This window comes from Ascaphus truei, chromosome 4 (assembly GCF_040206685.1).
Source record: "Ascaphus truei isolate aAscTru1 chromosome 4, aAscTru1.hap1, whole genome shotgun sequence".
Taxonomy (NCBI): Eukaryota; Metazoa; Chordata; class Amphibia; order Anura; family Ascaphidae; genus Ascaphus; species Ascaphus truei.
This window is the reverse complement of record NC_134486.1, coordinates 276,185,899-276,199,109: the sequence shown is the minus strand read 5'-3', so window position 1 is coordinate 276,199,109 and position 13,211 is coordinate 276,185,899. Positions and strand designations below refer to the sequence as shown.

At 39.0% G+C, this 13,211-nt stretch overlaps 1 protein-coding gene across 2 annotated transcripts; it reads left to right on the top strand.

The window, feature by feature from the left end:
• Positions 1-690: 690 nt before the first annotated feature.
• COQ3 (coenzyme Q3, methyltransferase) lies at positions 691-11,291 on the top strand. Of its 2 annotated transcripts, none has more exons than XM_075597511.1 (7): positions 691-854; positions 3,183-3,270; positions 4,944-5,093; positions 5,478-5,577; positions 7,717-7,959; positions 8,682-8,841; positions 10,710-11,291. In XM_075597511.1, exons 1-7 carry the CDS (start codon positions 770-772, stop codon positions 10,895-10,897), a joined length of 1,014 nt encoding a protein of 337 aa, XP_075453626.1. In that variant the 5' UTR covers positions 691-769; the 3' UTR covers positions 10,898-11,291. The 2 variants fall into 2 exon arrangements, with proteins under 2 accessions (XP_075453626.1, XP_075453627.1); XM_075597512.1 differs by having other exon boundaries at positions 710-743.
• Positions 11,292-13,211: the final 1,920 nt, after the last annotated feature.

Genomic DNA, 13,211 nt, shown 5'->3' with positions numbered 1-13,211 from the left:
AGAGTGTGTACAGAGAAAAGAGAAGAGGTCCCAGGACAGAGCCCTGGGGTACCCCCACAGAGAGATCAATAGAGGAGGAGGTGTTAGCAGAAGAGACACTGAAAGTACGATGGGGGAGGTAGCATGAGATCCAGGATAGAGCTGTGTTCTGAATACCAAGAGTATGGAGGATGTGAAGGAGACGAGGGTGGTCCACGGTGTCAAATGCTGTAGAGAGGAGAGAGGTCGAGCAATATGAGTGTGTGTGTGTGGGGTGTGTGTGTGTGTGTGTGTGTGTGTGTGTGTGTGTGTGTGTGTGTGTGTGTGTGTGTATATATATATATATATATATATATATATAAAATGGGCAATACAGAGAAAAGGTAATGATATATTTCACTAGTAAAGTTGATGCAATAAATGGACTTAACATCTCTGGCAAGGAAGTTAGTTAGTGCATAATAAGGTCATACAAAGTGCAAGATGGGGTTAGTACATCGCAGGCTCATACAAAGTGCAGGGAAGGGGTTAATACATAACAGGCTCATACAAAGTGCATGCAGCATGCCACGTTCTGCATGTGTGCAGCGTCCAGCTGCATACTGCGTCCTATACTGACTGTACGTGGGCTATTCCCATCAGGAATAATACAGTAATAACACCCTGACTAGTTTCCGGGGGTGTTTCCAGGCGCTGTCACCGCTTCCTCTGCACTAGGGGGCGGGTTTATTGCATGGCAGGTTTCCGGCAGGGACAGCGGATAAGTAACTGATAGCTCGGTGTTTGCAGCATGTCCGCCTGGCTGATCCGCCTGTGTGCTGCACCCACCGCACGGGGAGCTGTGGGGCGGGGGCAGAGAGCGCACTGCCGCTCAGGTAACCAGCCCCGGGCGGTGTATTAACACTGCATATCCATCTGACCTTACGTGGTTTACACGTATACTCCCTCGTGACACTTCTAGAACTGCACATGCCCACTGAACCTCTGCTCCACTGTCCAGGGGGCAACAGGGCTTTTTGCATAGTCCATAACCTCCAACTGTACCCAGTGTTCATTTCCTGCACCTGTTACATTCAGCTGTACTGTTTCTGCTTAATGCTAGGACACTTCTTCCAATGAAAGCTGGGAGATTGACGCCTTATCTGGTCATTTTCAGGGGGGGGCGGATTTAACACAATTTCTATTACGTGTGTTTGTGTATACACACACAAACACACACAGTATAAATTTATAAACAATACATATTTGATTGCTAATATAAATTTTGCTTTTAATGTAGTTGCACATGTAACAGAGTCTCCTTATAATGTGTCACTTGCTTGGTTGCCACACAACATAGCAATTAAAGTGTGAGACTTGTTGGGGTGTCTGGTAGTCTCACCCCATTCACCCTCTGTATCAGGGAGACTGTCTGACAGCTAACCAGAATATTGTAGCATTCTTCTAGATGCTCGTCTTTCTGTGTATAGAGGTAAAGCCCCATAATATGTACACACCTCCCTGGTAGGATCTTTTTGCCTTCTATTATGTCTGTTTATGAGTAGAGTTATTTTATTTTAATATATACATCAATGAAATATCCATAAGGACCCATGCTAAGAGAAGCTGATCATGGGTTTAACCTCTTTAATGTCCGGTTAAATAAAGACATACAGACATATACATACAGAAGAGATTAATAATGCAGAGCGTTGCCCCTGGCAGTGAAGAAGTTATATAGAGAACTCACTGAAATCTGCAGGCACTGTTGATATGGGTTACAGGGTGATGCTCACTTAACCCATGTGCTGACAGATAAAGTATTGCAGTTAAGAGATTGATGCTATTGCAGTATATGGGGAAGTTAATATGTATCATAGAGTGGGTAGAATAATTTACTGATTGATCTCTACTCCTGGACTGTTCTGCATCACAGTCAAATAATGGAAGTTTTCGGTGTTTTGAATTTGGACCAAAATGTGATTTTAAAACAGAATGTGTAATTTGTATGAGTGACACTCTGTTTATGTCTGTAGGGGTACCAATATTTTGAGCGAGGCTGACTTTCAATGAAATGTTTAATTTCTAGTACTGTTATGCACTGCACAATATGGATTGGGTCATTGTTCATGAGACGTGAGGGCACGCAAACCTACAATTTGTGCATTGTTTGCTGTAACTGCCACCGCAACAAGCATGTTTATCTTTAAGGATTTTTATTTACGGTACTTTTTTGGGGAAAAAAATAAAAAAATGACACGATAGGAATAGGATATTAAATGGACAGGCAACATATTTGCTTTACTATGTATTTGTAAATAACACCATCCGTGTGGGGTGGACTGCAAGACATTGCTGTGATTTGGTTGCTATTCCATAAACCTGCCATTTAAATGTATGATGAAAGAAATAGATTCCGGCGCCTCAAAAAGTCCAAATATCAATAAAATTTAAAAGGTCTAACCATACATATAAGTCCAGTCTGGTCAATCCGTTTACGCCTCAGGTGACCACGGGAAATGTTCTCAAGACATGTGGAGATAAACATAGACTATTCATAGTGTATAGTGCTAACAGATAATGACAAGATATACCAACATAACTACAAACAAACCAACAATGATTGACCAAGCTACAAAGGACTAACAAACATAGACTCAATACAACAACTAATACAAAGCTAGATATATTAAAAAAAAACTAATTTAATAAAAGTTCTATAATATAAGTGACAACAATTGATCTAGATCAACACAAGATGTATGGCACTGAAGCTCATCTAGTGGGGAAAAATTGGGACCCTACTTACAAAAAGTAGGATTTAAACAGGCACATATGATACCTCTATCCAACAGGGTAAGCTGCAGGTGCCCCGCGGTTTCTTCCCTCCAGAACGGATATTCTGTGGTGTTCCAGTACGTCCTGTGGATTAATCTCCCCGCCGGAATCTATTTGTCTCATCTCTGTTTTGTTTGATCTGTATCTGTCATTCTTTCCGGCAGCCTTGCATATACGTACAAGAATATTAGCATTGGTTGTCTATAATTGTGATTTGTCACTTAAGTGTTTATAATAGCACCTGCACATCACATTAATATTATAGACCGTTCCCATCGAGCATTAGCGCTTTAGCACATTTCTTTCTTTGAAATTTAAATGTATGACACAACTTGGAATACATATCAGTTCTTGCAATCGTAATACGTTTTTGTCTGTTTTTATAGCTTTTCAGCTATCACCTGCTGTTCAGAGGAATCCATGTATCATTGAAGGGAGCAGCCCTGTCAGTGAATTAGGCATGAGAAGAAGAATGTAAGATTTGTCTAGATAATATAAAAAAATGTATTTTACGATTTGGCTTTTTACTTATTTTACTTTGTTTATTTTTAAACAATTCCAACACCATATTGTTTTGAGGCACAGTTCAATACACGGGAAAATAGTTTTTTAAAAGCTTCTTAACATAGTCCATTTATTTCTCCATGTGCACATAGTTTGTATGAAGAGGGCACTGCTCCAATAAATGGAATAGGGGGATATGAAAGATTTGTATATGCAAATTATTTGTTTCAGTTCCAGAAATTCAAGTCAAGTTGTGGAACTGAACGTGAGCGTCACATGTTAAACTTAAGCATTGTTTTTAACGCTAGTGAAAAACCATACATTGAAAAGGGGGAAAGTGAGTATTTGCTCTCGGGTTTTGCCGGTGGAGTTGGAGGGAATGGCTTAGCCTCGCAATGTTGATGCAAAAAAGACCAGAACATAGAAGGAAAACTAAGCATATCATGTTTTAAGTGACACCGGGATATCCTGGAAGAAAATGCCATGCAGTATTCATAAGCCGTAGACTGGCTTACAGGGAATATATTATGTTTTCATTGTGTTGGCATAAACATACAAGATGTCCTTGCACATAAAACCACACCAGTTATGAGCCATTTAGATGTACAGTAAGTATGTAGATCTGTTTCCGTACCTGGGTTACCAGCGCCAATGGTAATTCACACAGAAAACATGGGAACCAGAAATTGATTGAAGACCAACCTGCAAGTCTAGCGAACACGATAGGTTCACCTGATAAAAGGTCCATGTTGGACCTGAATAGCTGCACTCTTCAATGTTCCTTAATGAGTGTCACTGCTTAATTACCCACTGGTAGTCACAAGGTGTTACCAAGTGTTACTCCACACTCCTGCAGCTTCTAAACTTTGGCTTGTTTTTAGGAGCAAGGTGGAGGGAAGCAACAATAAAATATCTTAGTAATTATCCAAAAAAAGGTATCTTAATAGGTTAATTGCATCAAATAACTAAAATGTAAGACGTTGATACAGTATATTTATGGGTGTAGATATTTTGACAAACCTGAAAAAAAGGTTGTGGTATGAGACGTTAGCATGGTACAGCTCATAGTAAGATTGGTAACCGTAGACTAGAGCAGGGCTGCTCAACTCCAGTCCTCAAGGACCACCCCCCTCCCCCCCAACAGGTCAGGGTTTCAGGATATCCCAGCTTCAGCACAGGTGGGTCAATCTGAGGCTAGGTCAAAGACTGTGCTGAAGTAAGGACTGATTCAGCCTCCTTGAATCTGTGATATCCTGAAAACCTGACCTGTTGGGCGTGAGGACTGGAGTTGAGCCCCCTGGGACTAGATGATATGTAGATTGGGAATTGTTTACTTGAAAATCTGACTGGATATGAATGTGATACATCACCCTAACAGTGCTGCAGGTTGCAAGGATCAAACATGACTGAAAAAGGAAGGAGTATAAAGTATTAGAGATTTCAGAGGAGTTGGAACTTTTATATATTATTCGTTTTAAATGTGGGAGCTCAAATACATTTGTATGGCAGATTTCCTCCAATCTCCCTTTCTTTTTCCAACACGGCGGTATCCTTGATTATTGCTCTTTTCAGATTCCAAAACAACACTTGTTCCCTCAATATTTCCAAGTGTCCAGCTGTAAAGCGAGACCTGTTTCCCTTAGGTGTCCTTTGAGCAGGATGTATACAACGTCACACTCCGTGGATCCAATGGAGATGAAGAAATTCCAGGCTTGGGCAATGAAGTGGTGGGATGAGGAAGGAGTCTACTCTCCTCTCCATGCCATGAATGACATTCGGGTTCCCTTTATAAGGTACCACGTAAGGCTGTTTAGATATGATATAAATCCTGACATCGTTATGCAGTTTTTTTTGGCACACTTACACACTTTTAAAAACGCTCAAGAAAATGAACTACCTCGAAAGATAACACTGAAATCTCCACTACCCCAGGCTTTTTCATGCTTTTTTGTCCTCATTAACTATTTATACAAATGTGGTGTAAACGTTGATCTATTTATGTCACTTTAACTTAGCGTGGGTTGAATGATCTTGTACACTCGCTGATGCACCTTACATGATTTCAGAGAGAACCAAATACACCTACAGAGTTTACCAAACAGTTTGAACTCAAGCTAAGGGGAGAAAAAAAACCAAAGATGATCTGGAATTTCTCTTCTTCTCCTGTGTACTCATAGGGACATTCTTATGAGCAAGAATTCTAATCATGAGGTAGGATGTCCTCTGTCAGGTGTGACGATTCTGGATGTTGGCTGCGGAGGAGGGTTGCTATCCGAGGTAAGAATCCTTATCTGTTTTGCTTACACATTTCGCAATTCATGACAGCAGTACAGAGTTATTATTGCCTTGAAGCCTGAACATTACTTAAAGGGGCAGTTCCCACCCGCACGTTTATTTTTTATTTTCTAAATATATTTTCATAGTACTGTACAATAGGATATCATTTTTTTACCTCTATGTTTTTTCTCTCTGCTCGTTGATATTTTTTTTAAACTGTGTATTTTAGTAGTTAAAAAAGGACCCAAAAACCTAAATGAATATGGCTCTTAAGCCCCTGTCACTTAGTTACATTAGTAGATCTCAAAGAACCTTATCTGAGAAGATAGATTAGATATTTTTTCCTGATATGATACTTTGTAGTCTGCATGGAAGACAGTTCTGTGCTGCCTGGTGTAGTGCAAAAAGTGTGAAGAAACAGCAGGAGTGAGCCCTCTACAGCAAGCTTTTTCAATAACAATACAAATAAAATCAAAATAATGTTTTTAATCTGCTTTAAAGTTGCAGACCAAGCAATATCCTACATTTGTTTTTGTTTTTTAATAAATCAGTTATGTACTATGAGAATATATCTTTTTTTAAAACAACCCTGAATTACATTTTTTTAATGTATTATAATGTAACAAGCATTTTTTTTTCTATAGCAACCATTTACAAAGTTACACCCCTTTTTGAGCCCTACCCTCTCTCTAACAGTGCACCATTTGTATCTAGCGCCTGCATGGTCACATGAACTTCCCCACAGAGTTTTGCATCTTTGATCCTCTTCTGCTGCACTGACGGCCATCTAGTGGACCCCCGAAACGATTCTTCGCTGATCGATTTACAGGAGAATGAATCGATCGGCATCTTGGCTAATTACTTATCATTGTGTGGATTGTATTGATGCACATATTAAAGGAAAAATAATAAATACAGTTAAAAAAACAGCAGTTTGGCTGCCGTTTAAAAATAAAAAGAATTTTCCCCATTCAATATGTGCATCAATACAATCTGCACACGGCCACGTGATTAGCTAAACTGCAGATCGATCTGTTCTCCTGTAATCAATTGCTTGCTTGGGGTTATTTAATTCTGTTCTTGCACAGCATTTTGGGCAATGTAGTTCTGAAATATGATTGACTGGGTAGTTACTAGATACAATTGGTTCACTGCTAGAGAGAGGGTGGGTCTCAAGAGCCAGAGCCTATCAGAAGGGGAAGGGGCTGTCACCTTAGAAATGCTTCCAAAATTAGAAACATTAAAAATGTCTTAAAAACATTTTATTTTAAATGCTACAATTATTTTCTCATAGTACAGAACTGATTTATTAAAAAACACACATGTAGGATATTGCTTGAACTGCTGCTTTAACCCGTTAGCTGACAGTGAGATATTCTGCTTTTGCTCACTGGTAGTATATTGAAATATTACTTTGCATATTTATTGTGTATTCATATTTAGGGAGATTTAATTTGTTATAGTTTTCATTGCAAAGTAATGTAAAATGTACTTTTGGTTCTTCCGAGATTCCATTCTTTCCCTTCCGCAGTTTCTGCTCGCAGAACTCCTGCGTTTTCAGTGGAGAAATAAAGAATGCCTTTGTTCTCAGCAACAAGTTTCTTGCTGCACAGGCTAAGATGCTGAAGTAGTTTTGCTACACTGAGAACCTTTGCAGAAATCCTTTTTGCTGAGCTAATCTGTGGCCAAAACTGTTTGCAAGTAATGGGAAAATGCAATCAAAATGTTGCAAAAAGTATACATGGAGGACAGAACTTTACATACACTTGCTTTATTATTTATGACATTGTATTCAATGTCACATTTGTTTTTATTAAATAAAATAAGACCTTTTAACCTACACTGTGGCCAGCATTGTAGCTTGTGCCTCTGGAAAGGGCAGAGCAGGTCTGTCCTATGGATGGAAGGTCGTTAAATTCACAAGGTCAAGATTTCCAGCATGAAAATCTGCTAAATTTAGATGCCAATCAAATCCTCTTCATCTTTAAACATTGCTGAACATTCATTCAGATCTTCAATACTATTTTAATCCCTTCACGTCAGCGTCATAGCGGTCTCAGTGACCGATGTGTACAGGTAGTCTGTGCAAATATTAACGTCCTCACTTTTGATATTTAACTACAACTGTTGTTGCTTTAGCCACTGGGTAGGCTGGGAGCTGCAGTAACTGGAATTGATCCTCTGGAGGATAACATTAAAACAGCAGAGCTGCACAAATCCTTTGATCCAGTCCTAGACAGGACGGTCCAGTTCAAATGTTGCTCACTGGAGGAACTTGTGGAAGAGACAGTGGAAGCTTTTGATGCAGTTGTGGCTTCAGAAGTTGTAGAGCATGTGATTGACCTCGAGTCTTTTATCCAAAGCTGCTACCAAGTGTTAAAGGTAAGTCATGAGCCTTGAAGCTTTCAGGAGTGCTGGCATGTGTGATTGGGAGTGTTGATGAGAAGATAGTCTAACTTAGGAGTGGCCAGCTATTCAAGGGCTACCAACAGGTCAGGTTTTCAGGATATCCCTGCTTCAGCACGGGTGGCTCAGTAAGACTGAGCCACTGATTGAGCCACTGTGGTGAAGCAGGCATATCCTGAAAACCTGACCTGTTGGTGGCCCTGGTCTAACTTATATTGTTAAATCAGTGTTGAGTACTACTGCACAGTATCAAGTTACAGTAGATATCAGTCAAACCAATGATTTTGTTAATAAACCAACCTTTTAAAATGTGCTGGCCCTCCTAGCAAAGTGAACCTTTAGCATTGGTATGTTTTTGTGTTTAATGTAAACAATACCTTTTCCACAAAAAAGTCCACCAATTAATTGCATTGAAAAAAAAGTTTCAGTCTTTAAATGTGCTGATCCAATTGCAAGAACAAACCCCCAACAACCTGCCATTTCCTTCTCCCCATTTGGGAAACTATTCTGTAGACCAGATGCCAAGAAAATACATGCTGCAAATATTTAATGGGAGATTAATTAAGGAAAAAGAGGGAGTTTCATTTAAAATATTGTATTTAATAAGTCACGTATGAATAGGAGATCAATTCTCATATACCTTGGAAATAATAACACGTGAACAACATTTTCCTTTTCTTTTTTTTCCTCCCCAATAGCCAGGTGGTTCTCTCTTTATTACCACTATCAACAAAACCAAGATATCCTATGCTTTAGCAATTGTTGTAGCAGAGAAACTCATGGGCATTGTTCCAGACAGCACTCACGACTGGGAGAAGTTTGTCCCTCCCGAAGAGCTAGAGCGGCTCCTTGAATCAAGCAAGTATTATTTTGATGTTACATAGCCGTGTAACCCACAGGGGCTGGGGAATGCGAAGAATCCCATGCAATCTGATTGCACGGTGATGTCCTGTCTCTACAATTCCACACATCGATATATCAGCAATATGTCACTAAGTGCATGGATATACTCAGTTCCCACTTCATATAGTACCAAGGCTGAAACACAATGCAGTGATATCTGTGCTGTGTTTTAGTCTTGTCTATATACTACTCCAATCAAGATGCCAAACTTTTCGAAAACACAAAAAATGTGGGTTCTTTTTGAGGGATAATTTGCATCATAAATACTCTTAAAGTCCTTAGTGATGTGGGCCCCTAAGTATTTGATGTCCTTGCGTTGCCAATTAAAATGAATCTCTATTAGTTTTTCGACAGTGGGTTCTTTTTCATTAGTTATATTTAAGTAATTTTTTAAAAACTGTTTTTTAAAAATAAAATAATAATTTTCAGGTGGGTGGTTGCAATGACTTTCAGTGAGTGAGAAGGGTGTAAATAAGGCAGGAAGGAGTAGCAAATGGTTCCTTTTATAAAATGAAATTGCAGTTTTGGACAGGAAAAAAAATCAAACATGCAGTGGGCCTATATAAACAGAATGGTACACGTCTCCATTTTGTGGATGCTTGATAAGCCCTTGAGACTTTAGGCCATACTTGCTAAGCTAAGCAATGCCATCTGTAACCTTCCTGGTTTGGATGACACCTTACGGCCCAATGTGAATTATTTCATTTGAATGAGCGGAAAGTGTCTCAAGATGGCGTAAGATGTTTTATGGCCCTGCCTAGTAAACATGGGCCTTCATCCTTGCAATTGTTGCATCCAATATCGCTGGAGTTTTTAGTACCGTATGTTTTGTCACAACCATAACAAGCGACTACTTCAGTCCATAGAGGTTATGAATATCAGGAAGAATGAGGGTAATGTGCTGGCAAAGCATTAAATACGTAGAAGGGAGCCAAGCACACAAAACAGTAGGGGGAAAAAAAATCAAAGTTTAGCAAAAAAAAAAGGTCATTTAATGACTAAAGAGTCGACTCTTTAGTCATTAAATTACCTTTTTTTTTTTTTTTGCTATACTTTGATTTTTTCTACTGTTGGGTGTGCTTGGCAACCTTCTACGTACTGTATTGCTTGTCCTTGACTAGGATTTCTTGCCTTTAGCACCAGCTCTTGCAGTTTTCTCCTACTTGATCCCACGCTGCTTTACCTGATTCTCCCCTCCTATTACGAAGGCATTAAATACCCCATCACTTCCTGAATTTTAATTAGATGCTGCTAACTTTATATCTGTGTTGTGCTTATTAGACTGTCTCATGCAGATGTCTGACTGAGAAAGGCCTTGTTTATTTCTTCTGCCTTTCCATTACAAATCTCTCATAACTTGAATTTAAAAAAAAGTATTATAATAAAAACCCACTATTTAAAAACAGCGGCTCTAAGTCTTGTGGGGGTCTAAAGTACATGGAAGAAGTCTCCTTCACAATAACTGTACCACACAGTGTGTATTTTATTTATGTATACGAAACACATTTACAGTATTATTGGGTCGAATTCTACCTCCTGTGGAGTCATTGCTTTTTGGTGATATTAAATAAAATTCCTCCTTGCAGTACTAGTGACCCTTAATTATATCATCTGTGTCTTCATAAAAGCAACAACGTGGCTCCCTTATCCTCAAATGGATGAAGACAAATTTATTTGTGTGGACTCTTACGTGATCGTGGATTATGGAGGCTTTAAACCACACGTAGAAAGAACCATGGCCTCTGGGAACAGCCCTAATACAGTATGTTGTGTTATACTTATGTACCCGTGTAATGATTATATATTTTTTTCGATGCACATAGACGGTTATGTCGTAGAGAGACTGCATGGAATGCTGTACAACCCACTCTCAGGCTCCTGGAGCTGGATTAATAACACCAGCGTAAACTATGCAATTCATGCTGTCAAAATAGTGGCTCAGGAGCAGTCCACAGAGCCGGGATTGGATAGCGAGCAATCTGCAGAAGCGGATCTACGGGCATCTGTGTGAAGAGCCAGATCCAGTGAATCAACATGAAGAGAATGATGTGGCCTTCCTGTTGTCTTACTGCATCTACTAGCAAAGACTACACTAACTCATTGTTTGAAAGCAGCGGGCAACTATTTCTCCGGATGCCGGGGAACAATTAGCACCTCCTATGGGGAGATATGGCTTTTGATTGCTTTGTCTCAATCCAGTAGAGTTGGCTTTTAGTTACATTTCAGTTGTTTGTCCTTCAAGATGCTATTTCAAATGATACACCCTTAGTGTCAGGAGAACCTGCAATACAGTGATGGGGTTATTGATTGTGAACAAAAAAAACAGTATATAATTTATTTAATCTGTGCCAAAATTACAACTGTGTAGAAGTGCCTCTTCTTGAGTATAAAGTATCTAAAAAGCTGTTTGTTTCAGACCAGTTAAGTACCTTTTCTCTTTGTTTTTTTTATTTTATTATTATTTTATTGACATTTTTTTTTATTGTGAATATTCTCTTTAATTTTACAAACTGCAAAAAAGTCAGATGTAAGATTAAAGGAATAATCTATCTGCATGCCGTTTAAGCCATAACCATCATACTGGAGCATGTTGCTGCTTTGTAACTTACTTTGACATACATGAGGAAATATGTACATCTGAGGCTAGAGACATTTCTTTGTAATTGAAAAAAAGAAATGTGCCTGTTAACTTATGCTTTCATTGTAAATGTAAACCGACCCATCTTTGATGTGCATGATTTTATTTCTGCGTAATTATGATTTAGGTTTTTCAGTGATCAATGTGCACTTCCAGTTGGTGTCGTAAAAAATGAATCTTTAAAGCAGCACACTGCGCTAATAACCATTTTTTGCACATTGTTCTTTTTCTCACTTTATGAGATCTCTTCTTACCCTTTCTAAAACTTCTTCTTTTTTTTTAAATCTGATACGACGTTTAAGAGATATGAGTTTAAATATTAAGAGTCTGAGAGGTTAAAGTCGAGCTCTCTGCAGAGCCCAGTGCAGTCTTAAGGTTACCAGGGATTTTTAACACAAAGAAAGCAAGGTCCTCACCTTGTATATGAGTTAAACTCATATCTAGCTCAAAACCTCTTATTTGGCAGCTTTGCTCAAGACAATACATTCAGCAAAGTCATTACTGTTTTCTTGAAATTGCCATAGTGGACAAAGTTCAATGCATAAGAATAATTCCGTGTAAAAATGATATGCCATCTAAATTCTCCATTGTATGACCTGACAAAGGCATGTTGGTGTCCAGAATAGTTTAATCTTTCTGTGTTTTAATTTTGTTTATTAAATAATATTAATAACATTATTTAATATAGTGCTATTGCTGTCTGCGAAATGTAGTCTACAGATGTCAATGAAGACCTGGTGTATTCCTATATGTCATAGCCTTTTAAGGCTAAATCCTTCTATTGTTTCGGCTGAATATAGATTACTAGGGATTCATGCTCAACATGCCATTTTGTGCTGCAGCAAGGCCTTTTAAAGCACTGTAATCTGAACCTGTTGCTTAAAGTTAGGGCAAAGCATAGTGAAATGTATGAAGGAAACGGAGTCTGCACTGAAAGTAATTCTTAAAATGAAAACCACTTGCCTTGCGTCCCTGCTCAGTGTTGTGGTCAGAAAGCTGACTGTGTAAAGGGGCGCTCTTTGGAAAAATGGCACCAACATTTCTAATAGGGCAAGTTTAATGTACGTGACTAATTGTAAGAGAAAAAAAATAGGTATTTATGTTAATACATTTTTAAACACTGTGTTACCAAGGTAACGAAACGCTTTTGAGGATCATTATCGAATCGGCTTTGTTCTAAAATGGTATTTTTCTTTTATTATAACTATGAATCCATTATTAAAGGATAGGATTAGAAATGCATAGGACCTTGTAAAAAAATATACAGTATTGTTAACTTTTAGGGAATCAAGTAAAGAAATATTTTAATTTAAGGGTGTTGGAATTTTGCCAAGAGCTTAAGCTTGCAGCTCCGGAGAGAACCCCCTAATCTACCCCCATCCACCTTATTAAAGGCAGTTCCCCCCTTAATATTTGCCTTGTACCCACTCGGGCGTTATGGCCTCCAGATCAGTGCTCTTTAGTGGGTTCTCTGTTGAATCCCGACTCATCTGTAGGAGACTTGAAGGAGAAGGTGCACTGGGCTGCACGGTGGGGACCAACTGGAGCGTACGTATACCTGGGCCCTGAGAAAACCGCCCCCCCACACACACATGGTGGATATTAGTTACTAGACTGAAGGTTAGTGGTGGCGACACAGATGGCAGCGACCAATTGCCCATTCCTGGAAGCTTGAACACTTGGCACG